This window comes from Aulostomus chinensis, chromosome 24, assembly GCF_037954235.1.
Source record: "Aulostomus chinensis isolate RoL2024-O1b breed Wild chromosome 24, RoL_Achi_v1.0, whole genome shotgun sequence".
NCBI lineage: Eukaryota > Metazoa > Chordata > Actinopteri > Syngnathiformes > Aulostomidae > Aulostomus > Aulostomus chinensis.
This window is the reverse complement of record NC_141343.1, coordinates 6,558,389-6,584,125: the sequence shown is the minus strand read 5'-3', so window position 1 is coordinate 6,584,125 and position 25,737 is coordinate 6,558,389. Positions and strand designations below refer to the sequence as shown.

The 25,737-nt window shown below is 43.0% G+C and overlaps 1 protein-coding gene across 7 annotated transcripts in view; it reads right to left on the bottom strand.

The window, feature by feature from the left end:
* svep1 (sushi, von Willebrand factor type A, EGF and pentraxin domain containing 1) overlaps positions 1-25,737 on the bottom strand; it is a 102,597-nt gene that overhangs the window by 60,869 nt on the left and 15,991 nt on the right. For all 7 annotated transcript variants that reach the window (XM_086198119.1, XM_086198117.1, XM_086198118.1 and 4 more), the window contains 2 exons: positions 5,542-5,797; positions 4,596-4,772 (listed from right to left, as the gene is read on the bottom strand). In XM_086198119.1, the coding sequence (XP_086054245.1) occupies positions 4,596-4,772; positions 5,542-5,797 (433 nt within the window). The remainder of the gene's footprint in view (positions 1-4,595; positions 4,773-5,541; positions 5,798-25,737) is intronic.

Sequence of the window (25,737 nt, the reverse complement as noted above, 5' to 3'; positions counted from 1 at the left end):
AACATGTATAGGTATTTCACACCACTTAACAAAACCAAATCGGAGATGAATAGGGCCTCCGTCTGCCAATGTATCCACAACAGCGGCGACAGCTTGGGCTGGGGTGTTGTGGGCACATGACAGCTCTATATCATTAGAGTGATGACACAATCAAACGTCCACAGCAGAACTCATGAGACCTCAGAAGCGAGAGTAAGAGACAGACAAGCGAAGCAGCCCTCAGTTGTGGTTGAAGCGTCTCGCTGCGTCCTTCCTTCCTTGAGCTGCTACCAAGTCTGTTATTAATTAAACCAGATTAATAAGCAGAGCGAGGCTCCAGTCTCGACAACATCTGATTAGAATTAAGGAGCCAGGCTTTTGGCACATTGACCCTGACGCTCTTTTCCTTTGGCTCTCGCTTCCGTCCTCCTCCTTCTGTCATTTCTTACTGCTTTCTCTCGATTTTAAATCTGAATTATTTAATCTCATCAGTTTCTCAAATGTCTATTTTTCCTTCTTAAATAGCTTTTATCTCATTCTGGATCAAAAACATGTGGTGGGAGACCCAGAGGGTAAATCCAACCAGGATTTTGGTCTTTTGAGTAGATCGTTATCCATGTTTCTGCTGTGATTGTTTGGTCTGAGCAGCACGCTCCCAGATAATTTCCTTTTGCAAGGTCCCACCTACTTTCCCTGTATCAGGAAAAGCTGCCTAAATATCTGCGGTTAACACGGTTGTTACTTAATCACGCACGCGAGCGCGCACACACACACACATACACACACACACACACACCAGCCAGTGCATCTGTGAGTCGTTCTGCTCTCCAACAATGACACAGACTCCTACGTTCCTCTGCGAGTTCGGTGATTAATGTACCACCCCCTAACCTTACACGTTCATGGCCGAGACCACCTGGCAACATCACGCCGTGAAACCTGAAGACTTCAGAAGGGATATTTACTGTAGAGGACGAATGAATCTGTCATTACGCAGACTGCTGGCAACTGTTGAAACTTGATTGTGTGCTCAAGCAAAACGAATTAAAATGTTGCCACAAAGTTAAGCTATCAACTCTGGCAGTATTATTCAAAACAATTAAGACTCAACACAGACGCACACCACTAAAGATCATAATGCCTTCTCCTCTCATTGTCTCATTTACAGAGTTTATTTATTTAATTCTGATTTGTGCAGAATCATGTGCAGACTTGCAAGGCATGAACTGAAAGGCTTCATTGTTTTCTCGTCAGTTTTTCAGTATAAAAATACGTCATGCAGTTTACTAAATCTTTGGATACACCAGACTTTCACAATCCTAACAGATTATGAAAAGACTGGGAGTAACCCAATGGCTTCAGCAGATTTTTTTTATAATGACTTAAAAACAGGGGATCACACATTTAACAACTGGGGACTGCACATTTAATGATTGCGGATCGCACATTTAGTGATTGCGGATCGCACATTTAACGACTGTGGATTACACATTTAATGACTGAGACACAACTTTTCACTTCAACTGCCAAGCAAAGCGAATGTTCTTGAAAAGACTCGCGAGGATGGGAGTGGCGAGAAAGCTAGCGGTTGTCTTTGTATGAAAGAGGAAAAAGAACAAACGCATTTGGGTGAAGTCGTGGAGGGTTAGCAAATGGAGTCAACTGATTACAGAGGGAACGTTTTATGCCCTGGAGCCAGGGCTAGGCTATGTAGGCTTATGCTAGGCTAGGCTAGGCCATGTAAGCTAATGCTTGGTGAAACAGATATTGTGGTGGAGATAATAACGACTCTGGCTAATGACATATACTCTTCCGCCTCCTCTGTTTTCACTGGCTTTTGACAGTACTCAATTACAGTTGGGTTGGTCATGAGTTACCACTGCACGACTGCGCCCATAGCCTGCTTGAAAAAAAAAAAAAATCATGTTTGACTCACATCAGGGGGAGAGTGTTCCCCTCACAGTCTTGCTGATTTGTGTCCGTACCCCCCACACACTTAACAGGTTTTTGTGCCAACTTGCCACACCAACTCGCCAAAACCAGTGCAGACAGATGTGAGACTGTGTAAGACCCAGCACCTACACGGGAAGACACATGCGTCGGGGGTTGGTGTGACCTGGTTTGACATGGGGACTTTGAGGCCACAAACAACAAGCCTCCTCCACCTGCAGCTTCTGGCGTAGCATTTTAGGGGAAGAGTATCATTATAAAGACAGTGGCGAGTTTGGCCCATAGTGAAAACCACATCCTAGAACAAATCTTCCCGTAAACTGTGAGAAGGCAGCCGTCTTTGATGTGATTGCACAAACACTGGACAATGACAATGTCAACAGTGTTCTGTAATAATAGTATCCAGCAAATGCCTTCCACAAAATGTCTTCTCGGGTCTTACACTACTGCCCGAAAGAAAATTTGGGGCTCTGCCCAAAGCCTCCGGTAACAGTGAGTCCTTCTGTAAACTGGTTTACCAAACAACCCACTCCTCCTAGCTCTGGTTGTGGAGAGCGTGAGCAGTGGAACCAATAATAGCAGCTGGTAATCAAGTTCTGCCTCACTTACTGACAACCTGATGATGCAGATGGACCAGCAGGTAATTTTTTGACTCTTACTGTATCTAAATATACATATAACCACGAGATAATTAGTCCCATGGCCCCAACTTATAAATAACAGATTGTGGAGGCGAAATAATTAGAGTCACAGGAAAAAAATAAATAAAGGAGCATTTTAGAGACACAAGACGTAAATGCATGTTTGAGATAATGGGATTTAAAGTGGGAAATTAAAAGGTAGAAGACAGCAGGATGCGATGTGTCCTGAAAATGAGTCACAGACACACACACACTGTCTCCATCCTACACCCCGGCATCATGTGATAGGGATCTGCCCTGCGGACGGCTTACATTATGTTAAGTGGACAGGTTGCTTATTTAACTTTCACCCGGCAGCGACCTGAGACCAAGAGTTCCTAACGTGGAGGAGACAAAGACATGAGGAAAAGCCTCGAGAAGCCCAAAGTCTGAGCAAAACCAGACATAAATTATAGTATTTAATGATTGTCTAAAGATGTCTCCATCACTAGTTTCATAGTATAAATGTGCTTGTTATGTCAAACATGTCAGCTCCACAAACGGTTAACTCAGTGTTCCAGCTGGTAACATTTCTCCATGGCGGCCCGCCATGCCAAAATCTACGCTTCCACAGCAAAAAAAAAAAAAAAGAAAAGAAAAGAAAAAAAAGAAAAATCAAACCAATCAATCAACTAAGGCCCTATGATTTCCACGAGGCAGGCAACGCGGATGGAATCAATGAACACATAGACTGTGTAATTTACGGCGTCTGTGTCGGGAGTTTCAGTGAGGGCGAGGTTCCTTCACTCGCAGTGCAGCCAGCAGACACGACAGTGAAGCAGATGAAGTCAAAGATAAACTTGAGTCCATGACAAAACTTGTTACTATGAGTGGCGAATAAAAACTCAACAACCCTACAGTTCGATTAGCATAAACAACATGAGAAGTGGCATTTTCAGCTGCTTTGTCTGTAACAACCGGCTAAAGGGAAATGTCAGTCAGTACTTTTCCATAATGGTGGAAACTGTTGAATTATTGTGTTCGTTTGAGTCTCACTTGTAATCACGTTAGTCCGACTGAAATCATCCTTTTCGCAGTTGGACAAATTTGGATGTGAGCGCATCAATCAACCCTGAACTGGCAGTTCTGTAGGTCCTGCTGCAGAGTTCAACTTGGAAACCTGGCTCCCCTCCTATGAGGAACCACTTTGACGAATTAGAAAATAAGCGAACCGATCAGGACCGGGTTCTAATTGTTCTGCTGGCCCCAAACAGTAACATAGCTCCTGATTGGTTCTTGCGGATGACGCCAGCACAGTTAGTGCACAGACAGACTCAATAATTTAGCAAGACAAGTTTCTCGGCAGTGAGAGACGTCTATCGCTGTTCTTCCAACTGGATTATGGATGTGAAGCCATTGTACGTTTAATTATGCTGATTGGAGGAAGGAGCTTGTCAGTCAAGGTACAGTAAGTACTCGGCCATGTCAAAGTGCTTATAGGTGGGTGCGGACGCGGACGTAAATGCAGAGCTCAATCTTTTAGCTCACCAGACTCAGGGGGCATTCCTGGACAGACAAGGAGACAATCTTTCTGCTGTCTCAACTTGAGGAGTTTAAGTTTTTCTTTGATAATCTTTGGACTTCAAATGTTAGAAAAGTGTTGTGAGCATAGCTTTGCTGAACTGGAACTGGAGCACATTAACCCAGACACAGCACGCAGAAGATCGGTTAATTTCTTTTAAAGAGAACACTTGTCCAGAGCAAGTTCAACTCTTTTTACCCCTCTGTTTTATAGAGATCTTATGTGTCCTTTTACGCGTGTTAGAGTAATTCTTAACTTATACGTGTCCCCTGATGCACACAGAACAAACATACACACAGCTGCTAAGGTGTTCAGCTGCTCAAGTTATAAATAGTTTGATTTATCTCTCCACACATAAGCTGTGTTCGAGGGATCAGCGGTTGGAGAAGAATAACTGGTGAGGGAAGCACTTTTGACTGCAAGGGGAAACAACTTAGCCACCGAGGCATCTTTCACTGGCTTACCGGTGCACTCGTGCTGCAGCCCCTTTCCGTAGTATCCCTTCTCGCAGATGCAGTCGTACTGTCCGGTGTGAGTACCGCACTTACAGCTGGCCATCAGGTCACAGCAATCCTTGCCCGCTTCACACAGAGAGGAGCAGCGCGACAGATCCTCCTGGATATAGCTGCCCGTGGGGAGATCTGGGAGTGGGAGACACAGGGCAGATACAGAAAACAGAAATCTTAAGACCAACTGACATGAAGTTGAAACGGACTCATAATCGTCTAACTGAGGGCCACAGCAAGAGAAAAGATGCTGTAAGAGTGGCCCGACATGTGGTTCCATGTTTGAGTTGTATGCTTCCAGATAAAGCGTAAGAGACAGATCAGAGGCTGATAGCACTGTTGGCTTACTTTCTCACGGCCCTCTCCCCGCACTGTCCTGCTGTCTGGGATTTCAGACAGTCTGCAAGAACATGAGCATGATTTACAGCTCTCCATACAGTCAGCGCTGTACTCAATTGTGATATTCATGGTGATGTTTTAAGTTTTGCAGCCATGAATTGTGGGAACGCCCTCTCAAGTGTGGGAAAAAGGCCTTACGCCATCCAATCTGAATGGAAGTGAGGCCTAATGGCTGTTGGCACTACAAAACAGACGAGACCATGGGAAATGTACCTTGTCAAATTCGATTTAAAATACGATCTATTCTCCTTTTTTGTAAACACTGAACTTTTAACAGTGTTCGCTGGCTGCTGAAGGGCAAATGTTGATGGTAGAGGCACTGAAGCTTCAAAGGGATGAAAGAGTAGCTGCGGTAGCTTCAATGTCACTTTACCAAAACACAGTTTGACGTACACGCAGTGGGCAAGCGAAAGAGGTAAATGGGAAGGGTGTCAAGATTACTCAGGGTTCTGCTTTAAAAAAAAAAAAAAAAAAAAAAGGAAAGAAAGAACAACAAACTTCTTACCTTCATGTAGTGCCCTACGAGCAAGAGCCTCAAATTCAGCGAAGTTGTGCACCAGGTAGCAGTGCTGGTCCTTGGGCTGAGAGGCCATATCATGGAGCTCTCGGATGTTCCCCTGCCAGATACCCAAGGTGAAGATTTCTACCCCACGTTCCCTTAAAGCTGCCGCCACCGGCCGTGGGTCTCCGCCGTTGGAGTAGCCATCAGTGATCAGGAAAATGGCCTTGGTGGCATTTGCACGGGAGTTACGAAGGATTTGCTGTAAGGAGAGGAAGAAAAAGAAACAATTCAGTGAACTGACTGAAAAGATTCAGTCTAAATCAAATCTCACATTAATTCTAATACGACTCTTTGTTTGCCCAAAAGTAAAAAATTATGATTTATTTTATTTATTTTTACAATGAAACTTTCCGAGTGACTTCTGTTCCCTTCCAAGAGAGTGAGGCCAACTATAACTTTTTTATGATTAAGAAGTTCTGAGAATATTACGTGGAATGTTCAAGGTAATATTTTTGGTACAATGTTTTTAACTTGATCAATTTTTCAAAATATGCTGAAACAAGGTGTAAAACATTCTTTTATCATAAAATTGAGGGTGACATCGGTATTATTTAACTGTGGTTGAAGACAGTTTTTGACATCATTAGAACTTGTAGGTGCTGTTAGCAAGTGTGGGAATGTTTTTTGCTAGTTAGGAGGCTTCCTGTTTCAACCTCCTGTCACTTTATGTTAAGCTAAGCTAACAGTTGCTGGCTCTAGGTTCAATGGGAGTGGTATCAAACTATTGCTTTAACCTTCAAGGCCATAGGAGGAGAAACTGATTACACAGGTATGATGCAAAAGCAGAATATAGAGTACATAATTTTTAGCAAGTAACCGGACCAGCTAGCTGTGCTGCAAAGGCTAACCAATCAAATACACTTCCCACACATGACTCTGCCTGCCAGCATGCTACCGACATGGCTCCAGGTTTAGCGATATGACTAAATTGAATAACGAAGAACGTCACACATAACCACTAAAAACAGCCCTCAATTCTAGGCTTCCTCAAAACCCTACATCAGCAGGACAAGAAACGAAGGGCAGGACGTGGACATAAAAAATGGGAGAAAGGTCTAAAATGGTAATTATTTCTCCTACAGACAACCCAGCTGCTTGCCAGTGGTCTGAAACCGCCAGAGAGAACACTGGGCAACACAGAGCGAGCAACTGCTGTGTCCGCCCCAGATACCGGCTACAGTTCCCAAACTAACTTTAGCCACCGTTTACAATCCACCACATACAATTAGAAAGGCCATTAAAGTCAGAGAAACATATCTTTATTTTCCCTGGAGAAAACAAGACCATCTGCTGGCTTTGCTGGAGAGACGGTGTGTTGGTTTTCTGTAATGATGATTTAAATGAACCTGGAGGTCAACGGATGGATTGAAAAAATAACAGAATGTGGGGAAGACAGAAAAGACACTAAAGAGGCCGGAGGAGACAGATATCCATTCATTTACTGTACATGATGAGATCCAGGGAGGGTAAAGGTGAATCACGAAAGGATGCCAATGGTAGATGCAGATGAGTTTTGAGATCGTGCTTACCAAGAAACAAGTGATGAGGAGAGAGGACACAAGCAAGGGTGCAGAGCAGGAGAGAAAGCTCGGGCCTTTATTGTCTAATTGGCCAAACTTCAAGCAGCCCTGGCAGGAGGAGTGTAATTACAGAGCCCATGAAGAGAGGGAGTGAGGGAGGAAAAGGAGAATAGAGGAGAGGGAGAGCCTGGTTTCTCTGATCCTCAAAGCTCCGGGCTGCCTGCCTCTCCGGCTCCCAGCCTGCTCCCAGCTGTCGGCGCCCCCTGTGCTGCATAAAGATGCAGGAAGGCCTCCCCGGTTCTCCACGGCTCCTGAAAGCTGTTAGCACAGCGATGTTCTAGAATTTATGTGTGAACCTTTCAGGACCTTTTTTGTGTCATGCCGGTACGTGTTAATGTTGAACACGTGAGGCGGGGGCTCGGCCTTTTATGAGGCATCTACTCCAAGTCCTGCTGGGCCACAGTGGATTCTCTGTAAGCCGTGAGTCAGTGGATGGTGTTAGCGACTGCAGAGACGCCGCCAAACGGAGCATACACATGCATACCCACTAATAATACCTTTCCGAATAGTCTGCACATACTTTAGGTTAGAGTATTAACATAAAGGCAACCACATGAGCCAGTCTGTGGGAAGGGGCTGCCCTTTACAGTAACTCTCAACATGTAGCTAATCATTCAAATCATACAGTACATCAAGCATTAAATAATGGTGCAAACATATCGGACAAACAAAAATAAACGCCAACAGCTGGGTACTTTTACATATCCACGGTAGAGGAGGAAAGTAAAAGTACAGAAAATAAGCTCATGTGTGGCTTTATAATCATAATGAATAGTAGCTTCTACCCACTGGAATAGTCTGTGATCACTCATAAAATAGCTATTTTGCGTAGCCAAATAAAAGAGAGGATAAAAGACAAGAATTTAGACCTTTAAATTTAACGGACGCGTGTGAGACCGAGCCAACACGCTGTAAAAGTTGCAAGTCATCTTTTATCAAGCATCGAGTCTCAGAGCGCCTGTTTTGTTCAAACCCAGTGAAACAGCAGTTAAAACAATGACATGAAACAATGGAAACTGTGAGCTTTTCTGTGGACTGACTGACTGACTTAACACCTTAAACTGCAGGACAGCAATCAGGCTCAGGCCTCCTTCAATCAAATTAGAGTACATCTTTGTACCTTTAGGGGCACAAGTGCTTGTACTGCCTGAAGTACAGCTTTTGTACCTTAAGATGGTAAATAGGTACAGATTGATCCCGGTGGTAGAGAAATGGACTCCTGCTCTTGACAGTGCATGCATCTCTTCAAATACATATTTGGCAGACTCTTCAATACTGGCATAGGTCCAGAGAAGAGATAGCAGCAATGGGACAGTGTAAGTGTGTGAGATCTGGAGCCGATGATATCTGTCAAAGCAGCAGTGATAGCACAGGCACTGAGAGGCCTGGAGGGATTAGCGGCAGGGCAGCCAATCTATCCGCTCTCCAAAACGCCTCAGTGTTTGGAGGAGAAAGTGAGAGCTGGTGTCAAAATGCAGGAAAATCTCACACACACACACACACACACACACACACACACACACACACACACACACACACACACACACTTGTTTCAGAGCTGGTTTGGGGTTCCACGGTACACATTTTACCACCAAGATAAGAAAATTTCCTTCGAATAAAACCACTGAACCTACAGTATTTCACCATAAACGTCAGCTTTATGAGGAGAAAAAAAGATGGACGTTCATGCATTTGTCATTGAGAATGTAAAAGAAGAAAGAATTACACATAAATGTACTCCATTTGCAGCTGAAGATATGTTTGCTTTACGGAGCAGCTTACAAAACTGAACAGTCTATTAAAACCCAACCACGTAAGCGTCGAAAAGACAGGCGCTCTCTTCCAAATGAAGCGCCGATGTAAATCAAGTGCCTGTCCACTGATGAAGCAGGGATCCTGATTCAGGTTGACTCTCCACACAGATGCTTGCATGATTTCAACTTCAAACACAGACACGTCGTTGAGCTTGGCAGAGAGGAGTGGGAACCTGTCCACACCTTGAGGGGGCTGGCAATGGTGCCAAGGTTCCCCAGCTGTTAATCAACACTTTACATATGCATGGCAGCTATCCTGAATACTAAATGAGGACCCCCACACCCCCGTGACTTTGATCAGAGCTTGAACCCACCTGGCTCTATGCTAAGCTGATTTGAGCCTTTCTTCATATGCAGTAGTGGGGCACCACAAAGATGTGAATGGCTGTTTTGAAACTTACAATCTATCCATCTGTATCAGGATAGCGGCCAAACTTCTTTAGTGCCACCATTTTTCACTACGTTATGTTGCATATACGTATATTTCGCAGCAGTATAAAGGAACAGGAGACCTGAGACTGCTTAAGTGATAACGTGACGCGAACTGGTCTATAAACAAGTCCGGAACGAGAGAACAGGGCGGTGTAATGCATATTTTTGTCAGAAGATGGCAGTATACACAAGCACGGCTACCACGAACATGGAAGGATGAGAGGTCTTCTTAGCCATATACCAGTAAAAGTGACTGAGCTGGCCAAGTAGTAGTTGCTCTTTGGAGCAAGTATCCTAGTATCCCACTGTTCTTCCTCTTGTCCTGTGCCAAAGATAAAGTTAGGGAATATGCATTCACTCCTTTTTCTGAAAAAAAAACCAAAACTACGTGAAGGGTGTACATGTGATACTTCCAAATGTGCGTCAAAAACACGTTGATGGAGAACAACACAGGCTTTGTAGCTGTCTTTTTGGTGTGGAATTGCTTTTAAATGTTTTGCTGAGTCATGAAGAACTGACCAAAAAAAAAAAAACAACCTCTGTGTTTGGCACACGTCATCTGTATAGGACAAGACTTGGGTTTCCATCGACGCATTTGGATGCGCATTTTGACGTATTGCATTAGAAAAGCTTGACGGAAATGGCAAAATTCTGAAAAACACACCTAACCCCCCCCCCCCCCCCCCAAAAAAGTTTTTACACTGGTGGTTTTCTGCCTTTGGTGAAAATAAGATGAAAACCCCTTTTTCAAATAAGCTCTGAGACAGACTTTTTCCATCACAGTTGCTTTCTGAAATTTAATGGATATTCCCAAATTTTTGCCCTGGTCTCTGGATGGCTCGCAACATATCTGATACTAACCGTACCTGTTTTATTCACTCCAAGCCAGTTGGTGAATACACACCTATTGCATATTTATTAGGGCCTGAGCCTGAAGGTACAGATGTTTTTTATTTATTTATTTTTTTGCAGGATATCTCTGAAAAACCCACTTGACAATTAAAAGGAAACAAAATGATTTTATTCCTGGCAGTTAGATCTCCGCCTGCATCTGCAACACAACTCCCTCCTCCAAACCTCCTCTTGCAGTGGCACTCGGTTTTATGTGACTTGAGTGTTTCTTGCACCATGGTCTTGAAATGTTCAGCATCTCTGGCTTCGCAGGATCTCAGGGACAGTTTGTGACAAGCTTGATTCAGTTTATACGATTGTTGCAAAATAAGAGTTGAACCTTGTGCTGACAAATGCTTTGCAGGCTAACTGCTACCTTTTGAAATGATACATGGAATGTGAATGTCCAGTGTGAATGACACTCACGGAAAGTACAAACTGGTAAAAGCATTTATTAGTTGTAGATGATGTAGTGATGTGTCATCACATTCCTTTCAGACTTTGTGTCACTTACAGAGAACAGAGAACATACCACAGTGTTAGGGACAAACCAACACATACTTTTTTTTTCCACCCCTTCCATGAGATCCACTTTCCAAAAACAACAACAAAAGCCGGCATTCCACAGTGGATAAAAAAATCCAATCCAAGTGCAGTCGGAAGTGAGAGCGCTTATTTTGAAAGGCTATCTGCTCTTGGCTTGGGTGGTTAGAATAACAACAACAAATCTGCAGGGGCCCAAATGCGCGCGCACGCACACACACACACACACACACGTTCGTGCACATACACAATTACAGACACTCAACTCACTTTTGCTGCTATTGAGCAACATTGCAGACAGATTTGTAATAATCTGGGTCACTTGCAAACATAATTTTCCCCCCATTTTTGAATCAGTCATGATCTTTTGTCCTAAAATGATATTCTTTCCATGTATTTTCCTCATCGGTTCCATGACTCACAGGAAAGGCACGCGTAAGAGAACGTGGATTCGGAGGCATGTTAACTTAACTGTGGTTGGATACTTTTCTGATGGCAAAAGAACCTGGTCTTTCATATCAAAGTTTCCATGGTCAAATACTCCTCTAACACATTAGCAACAGCAGCTGAAAGTGCGGTGCTGTTGTCCAGCTGTGTTTTGAAAATCAAATGTGGTAGATGAAGTGACAACCCAACAGCCAAGATGGCTTGTCAGGATGACACTGTGCAGGAACGACAGTAGACTCAATAAAGCACACAGGACAAAGTCTGTGTGTTGCTCCTGTCCAACATCAAGGCTGCAGAGTGACTGCTTGTTCGCACCGCGCAGCCAAGGTGTAACCGTACAGTAACATTATTGATGACGGTCAGAATCTTGGATCTACACGCGGAGAATGTGCAAGCGTTTACACCAGAGCCACTTCACGTAGCTTCCAAATTCTCTATTCAATACAATATTTTGAACAGTTTTCAGTATTGATGTCAGTATTGAGGTACAGCATAATTTAGCAATTTTGACATTTCTATTGTCACGAGAATTGAGGGAGCTCCAGAGTGTTAGTGCAACATGGCAACACTGACACATGAGGTCATGTTTTCCAAATATATCACACATTAGTACATAAGAATTGGACATTTTATACAAAGACATCCACATATCAACTGACCGCACAAGGATTCCCATTCCAGATGTGTAGTTATCTACAAAAACCAGAGCAATATTCTAAGAAAAGTTCTCTCATTAATCATTGTGCTTGAAGCAGACCTTCCTACAACTGTTCTTGACATTTCGCCTAGTTGGCACTTGGAGTTGGCAACCTTTGACAGTTGGAAAACATTTTTTTTCCTTCCGAAAAGTGACGACATTAAAAAGGAACAAGCTCCAAATTTTGCACCCCCTTTACTCACAGACAATCGCCGATGGAGGGGTACAATAATTAGTTCTAAAAATCCAGAATTAAATTATAACAGCTGTTGCTGACGAGTAGCTAAACGAGACAATGGACTGACATTCAAATGTCATCACACCGAAACAGAAGCAGCACAAATCTAGTTGTGGTGGCATTAGCGTTGTTTAACATCTGCTTTCCAATTTTCATTACATGCCTGAAATATGGTCAGTAGTTCATACCAGCAATAGATATTTTAATGTTGTGCTACACTGCATAATATACATCTGTAAATGCAATGCTTGTGAATTTGGAAGCTTTTTACATGTCTTTAAAATGGAGGTTACAGATAATGTGGACATTTGACGTCATCGAGCTGAAAATATGGACAAGAAGCTAGTTGCGATGGTTCTTTTAGCCATGCGTCCTCAGCATATGTCATTCACAGCATGCCGCTAGCTTCTCACGATTGCATTTACCCTTGTGCAATTAATAATTTGTGCACAAAAACAAATTTCTTTGGTTTGCCACAGTGTTTCTAATCAAAAATAATCTCAAGCCCAATGTGTTCATGCTAACGGAGAAATTTAGCATATGCTAATTTCCTGGTTGGCCTATTTAAAAAAAAAATCCTTGTGGTACGCTATTAAGACTGCCATGTGTCCCAAGCATGCCAGGCTTAACCCAGTCTGACCGAGAACGCATCGACACTCCAGGTGTTGCAGTAGAGACTGTGGCTTGTCAGGTAATAACCAGATATGATCAGCTGGATGGCTGTGTGTGTGTGTGTGTGTGTGTGTGTGTGTGTGTGTGTGTGTGCGCGTGTTAAAGTGGCTTCCTCTGTCACAACACCATTCACCGAACTCAACCAGGAGAGAGTGAGAAACGCAGAGGGAAGTTAATTCCACAATGTGATGTCAAGGGGAAAGGCTACCTTGGCTGGCAAATGAGAAACTCATTCAATTATCCCCCCGCTGTGCACCTCAGCATTGTGCTGGCGGAAATATTTTAGGCACTGACCGTGCTACAATCGGACATGGCCTTACGGATAATTGGACAAGGAAATGTGGTTTGATGGGGTGGGAGGAAGAATAACAACAGCAGTAAAGAGGCAGACCATGATGGGGTCAAATTAGCTTGGCAGTCTGTCCTGCGTCACGTATCCCCAGTTACTCACTGGGCCATAGTCTGCGTGTATTTGACATCTTCAGTATTTAAATATGCCAGGATGCCTGGATAAACGCATCCACTTGTGTTTTCAGCTCCCTCCATATGGTATCTGAGCTTGTGTGTGTGTTTTTCTTTGTATTTTTGAATCTTAAAACCTCTATTTTTTTGTTATGTCAAACACGTACACCGACGTCAAAGCTTAATCTGACATCCACAAAGCAACGAGGATAAGAGTACGTGATACAATCTGTCAGGAACATCCGCAGCTCAGGTGATATTCTAGGAGATGATCGGCACCTTTGTCTGTCTTCTGAGAGATACAGCTTCTAGGATCGCAAAGCAGTAACGGAGAAAAGACAAGCACCTTTATTTAAAAGGTGAGAGATTTTTCTATTAAAAGTGCTGGCACAGTTTAAAACACGACGTGACACGAGCCTGAACACAGAACACAAAGAGGAGCATCATCACAGGGCAGCTGCATGTTTCTGGGATATGTGCCAATCACAGTGACCTTCAATCACCAATCTGTTTGTGCAAGTCCATCCTTTAGTTCCCGCCAAGGTTTGTGGCAAATATGGCGAAATTCCATCGTTGTTCCCGAGGTATTGTGTCAAAATGAGCTGACTGCGACCTCGACCTTAACCACTGAAATCTCAGGTCATCCTTGTGTCTTTGTGGACATTCGTGGCAAATTCTTGCTGTGAGTGTGAATGGTTGTCTGTCTTTATGTGTTGGCCCTGCCATGGACTGGTGACCCGTCCAGGGTGAACCCCACCTCACGCCCGAGGCAGCTGGGATAGGCTCCAGCCCCCCCGCGACCATTAACAGGATAAGTGGTAGACTGGATGGATGGATTTCACAATAAAGATGGGAACAATACAAAAGTATGAGATTTGTTTCAGCTCGTTTGCTCTCTTGAGGCTCGCCTCTGATTGTATTAACTTCTAATCTGATGAATGGCCCGATGTTAAAGGCTGTGCTGGAACGACGAACAAAAACACATCGAAAAACATCTATTTTTCCCTTTAGGTAATCCCTGCGTGTTACGTAATATTTGTGACATTTGTGAGATCATCACCTCACTACCCAAACGCAGAGCAACCGCAGCATCATCTCTTCAGCCAAGCTTTAAATTAGAAATAAACAAAGGCACCAGTGTGGTGAAGTGCGATGCTTTTCTTGACTCCAGACTGGTCTTGTGAAAGTGCTTATAGGCAGGGAATGATTCGGGGGACTGTCACTGGCGTAAAGCATCCATGAAAATGTATCCCATGTTGTCCAGACTTAGCGCAAACCACACAGCGGAGGCAGCATTTTCCTTTGTGATGTTGATGGCTGTTGCTGTAGTTGCATCGTTTTCTCTCTCCCTCTCTCTCTCTCTGTCCTCCTCGCTTCTCTTCCCTGGAGACGTATATTTATTTTGGCACCATCTGTAGGTGGAGATTTCCTCTAATAGAGCCGGGAAAGAAGTCAGTTGTTTGTAGTATAGATTAATGGCGACAGTTTCAACTTATTGATTCTCTCTGGCTGTTTGTTCTGGACTCTTTTCTCGGTAGGATAAATTATATTAGACCTCATGACATCAAGAGGAAGAAGACATTTTACGTGCTTGGTGGCGGTTCAAGGAAGACACTTTTGGGCGTTTTTGCTGTGGGATTGTCGGTACTCGGCCTGGGTTGCCATGGACATTTGCAAAAGCTCTAAATCTTGCCACAAAAATCAGGAGAACTTTGGAACTTGTAGTGATGTTGCAATAAAACAGACTTAAATACAAATATGATGTTGCTGGGAAACACCTGCATTTACTGTTTACATTCGGTGCCCTCTGAGAATTGGCTGTTGGTGATCGTATCGGTCCCCGGAGTGAGTTTCTTGCCAACACACAGCATTTCAAACATGAGCTGATTAGATTTGAGGCAAGTGCGTATTCGGTCTCAATATTTGGACAACCACTTGGAAGCCAGTTTCTCACTGACGCTGAAAGCAACTAATAGCCTCAAAAAGAGAAGTCAGACCTGAAGAATGTGAAAAGCACACAAAGACAACAGGATGCTGGCGAGTTTTGTGGGTTGATATACATGCACCAATTACCTACTTATAGTCCCTCAAACAAACACAACAGACAGGCAGACAAACAAGTACACACTGTCACTCACCAAAGAAAACAACCCAGTGGAATCTGGCACTCTTAAATAACCTCAACATAGCAAGTGGTTTACTAATAGACCTACACGCCTTGGCCCGTAAGCATGTTATTTAGTTTGCCACTACTGGGTCTTTGAAATAGCTTTGGTTGCTTCAGGTGCCAATGAGTGACGCTCTTGGTAGATCTTAATCCTACTAATGCCAAAATAAATACATATGTTTAAAGAATTTGTGTGATTTGTGCTTTTATTCACAAAGCTCAGTCTTTGTACTGTCAGCACAAATAGTACAGAGAGGCAGGTACTGGTTGCAAGTTGGCAAGCCCTGTTTTTTTTTTCTTAGTACATTTATTTTTTGACAGTTTTCCTTAAGTGTTTCTTTTTTTTTTTCTCTTTTGGATATAATTTGTACCATCATCACTCAAATACCAGCCAGGATGGTTTTTGTTTCGTACCTGTTTATGATATTTCTGCCTAAAATGCAGTTAATGGCTTCATAAATGTCATTTTGTGTCAAAGTCAAGCAACAACAAGCCCTCTGGTTGATCAGAACCAGAATAGAAATGCCAAAGACGGCATTGCCATTACTTCCAATGACACTTTTTGGTTTTCAAATACTCAAAAATAGGTGTCTAAGCTCACAAAGGTGTTCTCTTTCCTCCTGTATTACTGGGACTCCAAAACGCCTAAAAGGAGCCAGCCAGGTATACTTAGCTTGAAGCTAATGGTGTCTTATTTGTCCAGCGTTAATCAGCAAACACTTTGAATCGAACAAAAAAACAAACCAACTGTAAGCCTTCAGGTTCAGTGTTCACTCACAGCAGCACTGAACTCCACAAATCCACAACTGGAAATCATTAGACGAGGCCGAAACCAACTGAAAGTCGTTATTGAAAATGTTTACGACAAGAGGAACCAATAAAGATCAATAAATCACAAATTTTCAATATCAGCATTCCACCATCCAATGTTGATTGCTCTGTATTCAGAGTATGGTCATGGATACTATTTCAGTTGCCATCTTATGAACAGAATGGCTGTTCAACTCCATGGAGGTCTTAAGGAGACACATTTTCCAGGGAGATCAGAAAAACTGTCTATATTCTAATGATGCTTATAATTGAAAATGGCAGCACAGGTCACTGAAGCTGCTGACAGCCACTTCCTGTCCTTGCTGACGGCTCCGTGACCTCTGACCCTGCCAGCAAAGTATTCGTCTTCAAAGCCTCCTCGCCTCTGCGCTCTGAATTACACATTTCATTCCATAACCCCCCCCCCCACACACACTTACTTATCACTTTCTAACACCCGCGCACGCACGCACACACACACACACACACACACACACACACACACAGGTTGGTGTCAGCAGCATCTATCACTTGCTGAGTAGTATTTTAAGTGCGAGGGAATCAGTCTGTAGGTGTGGGTTTGTGTGAACATGCACATAGTGGTACAGTCCGTGAGTGAGCGTGATGTGAATAGGACTCAGTGTGCAGGTGTGCGCATCTGTCCGAACATGAATCTGCATCTAGTTGGACACACGTGTCACTCGTAGAGACCCAGAACATCCTCTGAGGTTTTGTTAACAAAAGTGGGTGGAATGCTTGAAGAAACCCGTTCGAAGCCTGCAAGGTGGCACTTCGTTGACACACGTGTCGTAAGAGGTCACGAAATAAAATTCCCTCAGTTTGTTGCACTTGTCAATATTTGTCCCTGGTTTATTTCTCTGAGTTGTGGGTGAGTGTCTTTTCCATTCAGGTGCGTCCTTGACAAAAATAAAGGGACACCATGAAGGTTTGTTAGCGACAGTTCTCGCCACTGGAGGAGCTACTGAGCATTCAGACACACCCACACTTTAATAGGCGGAGCTTTTCTGTGCCTGGTACAGTTTACCTCAACAACATTGTGGGTAGCAACGTTACAACCTTGCTATTGGGTGAGTATTTCAGTTGCCATTCTCCACCCTTCCACTTTTGCTCATCCTATTATCCTGTTAAGGGTCGCGGAAGGGGGGGTGGAGCCTATCCCAGCAGCCTTCGGGTTCACTCTGGATGGGTCACCAGTCCATGGAGGGCCAACACATATGGACAGACAACCATTCACACTCACAGCCACGCCTTCGGTCAATTTAGAGTCTGGATTAACCTCGTCCCCTCTTGACGTCTTTGGACAAGCAAACTCAACACAGAAAGACCCCGTGCTCGAGCCGGGGCTTGAGCCCAGAACGTTCTTGCTGTGAGGGATATAAACACAGCGTGCTGACCAAACCAAAACACACGGTGAAGGAATAACAGTTCGGGGGCCACAAATAGGCGGCCGCTGGGCCAGATGGGGCCCGGGGGCCGCCTATAGACCGTTACAGTTTTACTTTAAAGAGTCCAGAGAAGAACACGCATTAACTGCAGTGTTATTTTGCCCAAGTAGCGTTGCTGCATTTTGGGATTAGCACCAACCATGATGGTTACGACTGGCTTACAGACACAAAAACAAGCCAAGGTGTTTCAGGTGAAGAAAGACTGGGTATCGCTTGACTAGCCTTTAACAGTCGATCAAATTTGGAATTAACTTTTAATGATATAAACGTATCTCTTCAAATAAAACACAATTTAAAATGACACATACGTGGGTAAGAATGAAAATATTGCTCACCTACTCAGGAGGATGAATTTCTGCCAATTAATGAAAAGTAGAACTTTACATTTAACAACATCATTCATTTCAAACTTCACTTGTAAGTCTTTGATTTGTGCAGGTTGAATCATGAGGTTAATAAAAATGTACACCTTCCCTGTGCAAGAGGTGTATGAATGAATGTGTGGATAACTCTTGTTGATTTTCATGATTAATACTGCTTTCTTTAGGTAAGAAGCAAAGAAAGAAAGGAATGCCAGGGACTGGAAGTCCATTTATATCAGTCGAGGGCGTTCACTGGCATCTGTGTTTTACAGAACCAGGAAGTGTAAAGATTACCCCAGTAAGTCTACTGCCCTGACTGAGGTCACTCCAATGCTCCGCTTCTCTTAGAGGAGTGAGAAACATTTAGAGGATAATTGTGACTTCAGTTCTGCAAAGTAGCAACTGAATAATTGCTTTTGGGCCTGGGTTGAGAGACCAAGTGGTGTGTGGCAACTTCCCCTCTGGCAGAGAAACGGACTCCTGACACATTCAACTGGAGAAAGAGGGAGAACAAGATGTAGCAATACCCAAGAAAATGTGTCATAATAAACTTCTGTGTGAATGAAAATATATAAATCTGCTTCTGTCCTTTTTTATATCCTGATCTGACTTTCACTGTTTCCTCTTGCATTTTCTCGCATTGACACTCACCACAGTACGAATACCCCTTTCTCAAGAACAGTGAAGATACAAAAACGTTGAAACACGTGTCATTATCGTCCCAAAATATAGCAGCATGATATAAATACTGCCATACACTACATAATTTACTGAAATCTTCAAATGAAATGAAATCACATTACATTGATAACTACTCATAGCAATTTGAAAAACTGATTCAAAACTATTTCATTTAAAATTTCAATTCCAATCAATAGGAATGATATTTGCAGTTTTACACTGTTACTGTTACACAAAGAAATGTAGCTGCCGTAACGTACATGGGTCACAATATCACCACACAGTATTGATACTCAGGGCTTGAGTTGCGATGCAGTATAGTGTAAAAATTTATTGTGAAATAGTACAGTATCAATTTTACGTCACAGCCCCATCAGAACTGATAAACATCCAGACCTAAGTTGTTGTTGTGTATTAAAAACAATCTCCAAGTGGATGAATAAAACAAACAATTTTCCCACAAAGGCAATTTTTTTTTATTACTGCCTCTACGCACATTTTAGGCCCACATAATTAGCAGACTAATCAGTCCAGGAACTAATCAGTAGCTGCATTACAGAGTTTCCTCTTGTCCACATCTCAGTCAGAAAACCCTACCAGCTCTGTTCCTGAAGCACAAGCTACAGTTATTCGCGGCATCTGGTATTACTCTCCTGACTGATGGGTGGGCATCTGAGGCTACAGGGAGTTGCTGAACAGTAACAGCGCGCTTATGTCACGCCCGATTGGAAGGTGAAACGCCACGTTCTTCAAACTCGCCCAGCGCACATCTGACAGAGCAACTCGAGGAGGCCGTGTCAGAATGGAATCTGGAGAGGCCCAATTCCAGTCACAACGCTCAAAATAGTGCCAATACAATCAGTGAGGCTGGATGCTATGCACTTACAATTCATTTAGCAGCAACAGGAATCACTCAGAGTTGCTGTGCTGAGTCAGAAGTATTGAGTCTTTCTTCCACTGCAGCAGCTGCATATTCAGACGGGTGACAAATTAAATGAAAAACCTAAATAAGCGGAGAGATCTAATGGAGACAGGTGCTTCCATAAAGGAAAACAGGTCGATCAATGAGTGAGTGTGGAAAACATGTCGGTCATATTCTTTGAGCTGTACAGTCAGCAGATCTCAACGGTAAAATATCACACAGCGTTCTCTACCAGGGGTTCCTTCAACTGAAGGGGAAACGGTTTGGTGCCACCTACATGGTTGCTGGAGTTGCTCGAGCTTGAGGTGCACATGGTCTCATGTGGCGTGAATCTGTAATCCGTCGCCTGACAAATCAACTCAACCACAATTGGAGGGTTGGGCACAGGCTTAGCACCCCTGCCCCATAAGAACGCTCTTGCTACAGGAGCGATGCAAAGGAACAGAAGGAGAATTTGGTCCAGGGACAGAAGAGGTCTGTAGCCTGAGGACTCATGACATGTGGTGAAAGAAAGAAGTCCCTGGAAGCCACAGGACCGACCAACCTCTTTTAAACCAGGAATAATAAAACCCCAGAGGACAAGAGTCTGACCAAAGAACACCTGTTGATGGAATCTCCAAGCAGATGTCAAGAGACAAGGATATCTGGTATCAGAAGAGAATGCAGACGACTACTCTGGAGGTCCCTTGTCAACGGCCTACATGCCGGAAGGTGTGTCAGGCATAAGTCAGTAAGAGTTCTCACAAATTCATTCCAAAACCCCAAAGCAGGTTTGAACTGAAAAATAACTTGTTTTTTTCTCGTGATGACATCTCGCCCACCCCTTGTCCCACAGGCGAGAGATGAACACATGCCATCTCCCTTGACATTTGCGGTCTGTGACCCACCCAGTAGAACTGTGTCACCCAAGGATGACCGCATTTTATAGTTTACCCTTTTTTTTTTTAAACGCCTTGATGCTCTGCACAGGCATGAATTCTGTTGTGGGTTGTGCTTCACCCTCCATCAGTGATGGTCAAAACTGTAAAGAACGTGGGCCGGTTGGGTAAACGCAACAGAAATTCAGTCAACACTCGAACAGTCCAAGTTCGAGAACATGCCACAACTTGGTAGAAAAACGGCTAAAGCGGGGGGTTGTGGGAGGGAAGAGATTTCAAAATTCTTTGAAAGGCCTTAACTGTTTCAAAAGATTAAAAAAAAAATCGTAGTATTATTCCAATAAAAACTGTAAGGTTGTATTTGTGTGCTACGCTTCAACCACCTCAGGGTGGTGGGGGCTGGAAATCTCTGGCACCTTCATGTCTTCTGCTCTATAACATCATCATCAAATCACCACAGGAGGGAAGAATCCAAGACATTTCATGTTGATTTCCCCGGAGCTTCAAACAAAGAAGTCAACTCAGTGAAAATGTAGTTTGACGCTTCCTTATGGACGTTCCAACAAAAACTATGGGATCCAATTAGACCCTCCACATCCCTTTCAAGTCCAATCACAACGCCCAACATGCATCAGTCGGTGGTGTGGTCAAGTCACACAGGATAATGCCTCTATGTCATATCCACCAGCCAAAGATGTCATCCTGTAAACCAGCCTTCATGAACATCCAACACCGAGAGTGAAACCTGAGTGTGGGTTTCCCTGAATACGAGTTTCATGTTTAATATCTCTGGCGGATGGTCATCGGATCCTCGACAGAGATTTACAGACGAGCTGTTACACAATCAATCGTGTGGCTGCTGAAATGAATACCAGGAGGTCTCTCTCTCTCTCTCTCTCTCTCACTCTCTCTCTCTTTCTAGACTGGGTGGAAACCAGTGACCTTGATTGGACTTCAGAGAAATCTGCTCTATCAAACTGAGGGCTTTTGTTGTAATTGTTTGGAAAATCTCCCAGCTGAGAGAGAGAGAGAGAGAGATCTGCTATTTTGGACCTTCCTGTCATCTTGATTAACAAAACAACACATTCGCTGTCAAGTTCAGAACTCTCAATTTAAAAAAAAACAAAACTTGTCATATTCTTCAGGCTGCGTCTGACTGGAAAGATAGCAGCCGCCAGCATGCTGACATCCACTTCCCCACCGCTGGAGCTGCCATGGCCACTGAACTCAGTTGACCTCGCAGCCAGCGTATCTCCACCCTACCTGGCTATCTGTCAACACCTCTCCGCAGATATGTGCTAGCCGTCAAGTAATCAAAACAGGGAGACACTGAAAGGCAACATCTGTTGACCACTTCAAATAGATTTAACCTGGATGCCATTCTAAATTAAAAAATAAAGAAGCCAAAAAAGGTTTGACTGAACATATCTATGGAAACTGGATCATTGTTTAGTTAGATACCAGAAAAAGGTCTGACTTGTTGATTTGGGGAGTAAAATTATTAGTTCTGGCATGAATCTGGTCCTGTGAACACTAAAACAGAGGAACTATTTTATAAAATACACCTCAGGGCTCTTATTTTCACAGTCAGTTTATCCCATTTCCTCTTCCATCTATCCCTCCCTGTCTAATACTTTTTCTTTTTTTTTGCAACTCCTTATCTGCTTTCTCCTCCAGTGTCAACAATTAACCTTCAACTGCTTTTCTGTCACTTTTCAGGACAAAAAGAAAGCCCTCTAACTTTAAGGTTAAGGTAAGGTTAGGTTGTCTCCGAGATCCAAGAGCAAGTTGGTGTAATGTACTCTGAAGTGATGGAAACATGACTCTCTCTCTCTCTCTCTCTCTCAACGTGTGTGTGTATGTGTGTGTGTGTGTGTGTGTGTGTGTGTGTGTGAGATAGTGGTAAAATAAGGCGGCCTCAGGGTCCTTCTAGACGTTCAGAGATTGGAAAGTAGGCCCCTTTTTCTGGAAAATATTCGGCATCCATTTCAGAAAGGAGGGCAGGGGTGAGACAGGCGTCACAGAGGCCGCCGTTAAGTAACAAAGGCAAATATTGGTCATACAATTAGAGAGACAGAGCTCCACTATTGTAAAAGGAAAACTGTACTGCTGTACTGCATGCTTTTATCTTTAATCAGACACCACAACTGTTAAGACACCAACTGTTTCTCAGCCACCAAATACACTGAATCTTGACTTTTTGATTGATTGGAAGTTTTTTTTACCTCATCAGCAGGTGTGTTTTATAATTAATACAAAGGTGAAAGTAAAGCAATTAGTCCGTTCATGGATTCGTTGTTTTAATCAAATCAACCGTCACCTGTTGTGACAATCAGATATTCTTTTTTCAGGGGACGTGAATGACCCTGTGTGTTGTGGCTAAATTCTGATCTTTTTTTTCTTTCTTTTTTTTCCCTCCATTGTCTTTTTTAGGGCTTTTTGCGTAGACGAAATTCAAATTTTATTTCAGTGATTCAATCAAACTATTTTCAAAAATTATTAAAAAATTTAACATACATATTTAAAAATGTCTTCATTTCTATGTTTCATGTCATTTGCACAGGTTTTTAACTGTTTCCCAGAGTAAACAAGCAAATGAAGTTTGACAGGAAATTGGATTTCTCAGTATTTTCTGGTTTTTACTAACATGACGTGTCAGACGGTTTGTTTCACAGAACCATTCAGGACATGGAAACTGTCTCCAAAAGTACTTCACAGGTGATTGGACGAGCCATCTGTCTGTCATAGGCTATCTTCAACCAATCAGAATTGATGAGGAACAGCCAGTTGGCACGGGGGCTAAAACATCTTTTTCCTTGGAATGAAGCCTTCAGTTGCTCTTTTTTGCTCTTCTCTAAAAAAAAAAAAAAAAAAAAAAAGGAGACAACTCTCGAGTTCTGACAGAACCTATGTATAGTAGCATCTACGCTAACCTCCACGGGAGTGTTGTTTAGAATAGTTATTTCTTGCTGTTGTTGCACCTAAATCCCGCCCACATGTCCTCAAAGGAGGCTGATTGGTTAGCAAAAAACAAACAAACTGTGGTTCGAACACAAAAGCATAACTTGAGGCCTGAGTGACTTCTGAGGTCGTGATCTCGCGAAACCAAATTTTCACTGAATAAAAAAACTGAATTGAGAGAAGACTTGAAATGAGGGCACCACAATAATAATAATAAGCTGAAGTCCTGCACATATGTTTAAACACACAAATGGAACTATGGATGATGTAATAAACAGATATCACGGGTGAATTTAGGATGAAAGAGCAAATCCAGCTTTAACAAGGCCGTTAAGTCTAAGTTAAAGATATAAAGATAGCATGAACAATAAAATGCTCAGATTCCTGGACCACAGGTCACTCTGTAATGAGCCAAAGCACTGTTGCGAAATCACTTCAAAGCCAGCAGTTTCTCCTCCTCGTAGCAGAAATATTGCTGATGACGCTTGGTGAATCACTCAAGGAGAAAAAAGCTCCAACGGTTGAACTTATCAGTGATTAATGGATAAAGTTATGAAAGAAGAAAACGGAGAATATTTCTGTCTGAATGATTCACTATGAAGACACTCACAGGACCAGAACTAAAGACTAATGCATTTCCTCCCCCCTAAAACCTTAAAATATGCACACGCTAATACGCGCGCGCACGCACACACACAAGGTCATGTTGAGATGATTGTGTCAATCCCCTTGACAGTTTCTGAATAGCTTTCCAACAATGTGACCATAAATGCAAAGTCAGCATCTGTGGTGTGTTTATGAAGTGTACCTACGCCAATGCTTGCTAGTCGAACCCGACCGATACAGGAGTTTGGGGCTGATCCAGATATTGTTGGGAACATTCCAATATCATGTCAGCCAATTTTTTTATTTATTTATTTTTTGCAATGATCCCTAAAATATGGTCATCAAACACTTGCCACAGTAAATTTTATCGACCAAAATGATGGACATCATTCGGTCGGCTGAATACCATAAACTAGAGCGTCAGTGATATTGGATTTCTGAGGCCGCTTGTAGGGCCAAAATTAGGGAGGAACAAATTTTAAATGAAATACATCAGCCGGTGTTGCCTCAAACTAAAAATGTAGGACGAAGATATAATGGAGGCAGGACAATTTGTAGTTGAGGAACAAAATAAACTGTCTGTCAGTGAACTGAAACTTTACTGGGAATTTAAAAATTGTAAATGAAACTAAGCATTTTTATTAATTTATTTATTTTTAACCAAATTATGTACTAAAACGGGTTCCTATCAGACAACATACACCCAGATACCAATCTATGATAGGCCAATTATCGACCCAGGAGATGTATTCTAGGAGTTTGACTATACAGATACCATGTGGGTAAATCATCACTATTGTGCTTCCCCGGTGATTAATGACAACTTCACTACACTCTGACTGCAAGATAGCGGGGGAAAAGGGTTTGGAATCAGGTTTGAAAGCTACATCGGGATCATTTTAGTCCGCCAAATGAAGTGCCTGTCTTTTCTAACGCTTATCTCCTTACCGACTTGGCTACTCAGATGAATGAGGTGCTAGGTACGCGCTACACATCGAACCACATCCCGCTGCCGATATTTAAATGTGCCGTCTGGTGTCTGCAGACGTTCCTGTCTGTTTTTGGTCTTATCAGAGCTTCTAGAGCTGGTAGGCCAAGCAGCCTGTCTGCTCCAACCTTCTGTGTCATCCATCCCAGCTGGGGGACCCCTTGATACCGAGGAGGAGTACAGGGACAAAGCAGACAGACTGAGTGGGAGGAAATGATTAAGGGTGAGATGATGGGAAGTGGTAGCCACACCGACAGGAAACAGAGACTTTTCTTATCACTTTATCATGGCTGGGTCCAAGCCTTGGGGACCGCATCAAAGAGATGCACCTTGCTTTCATTTGTTGCAGACGCTGCTCGTTTGCATCGCTGTCCTCACTGAAGTTACAGTGGTCTTTCTCTTGACTGGCAATAAATTTTGCTTCAATCTTATTTTGCAGAAATGTATTACCCTTTATTTATCCTCATCTGTAATACTGCCAAAGCTGCTGGTGACAATTTGTTGGTTTGTTCTACCACTCAG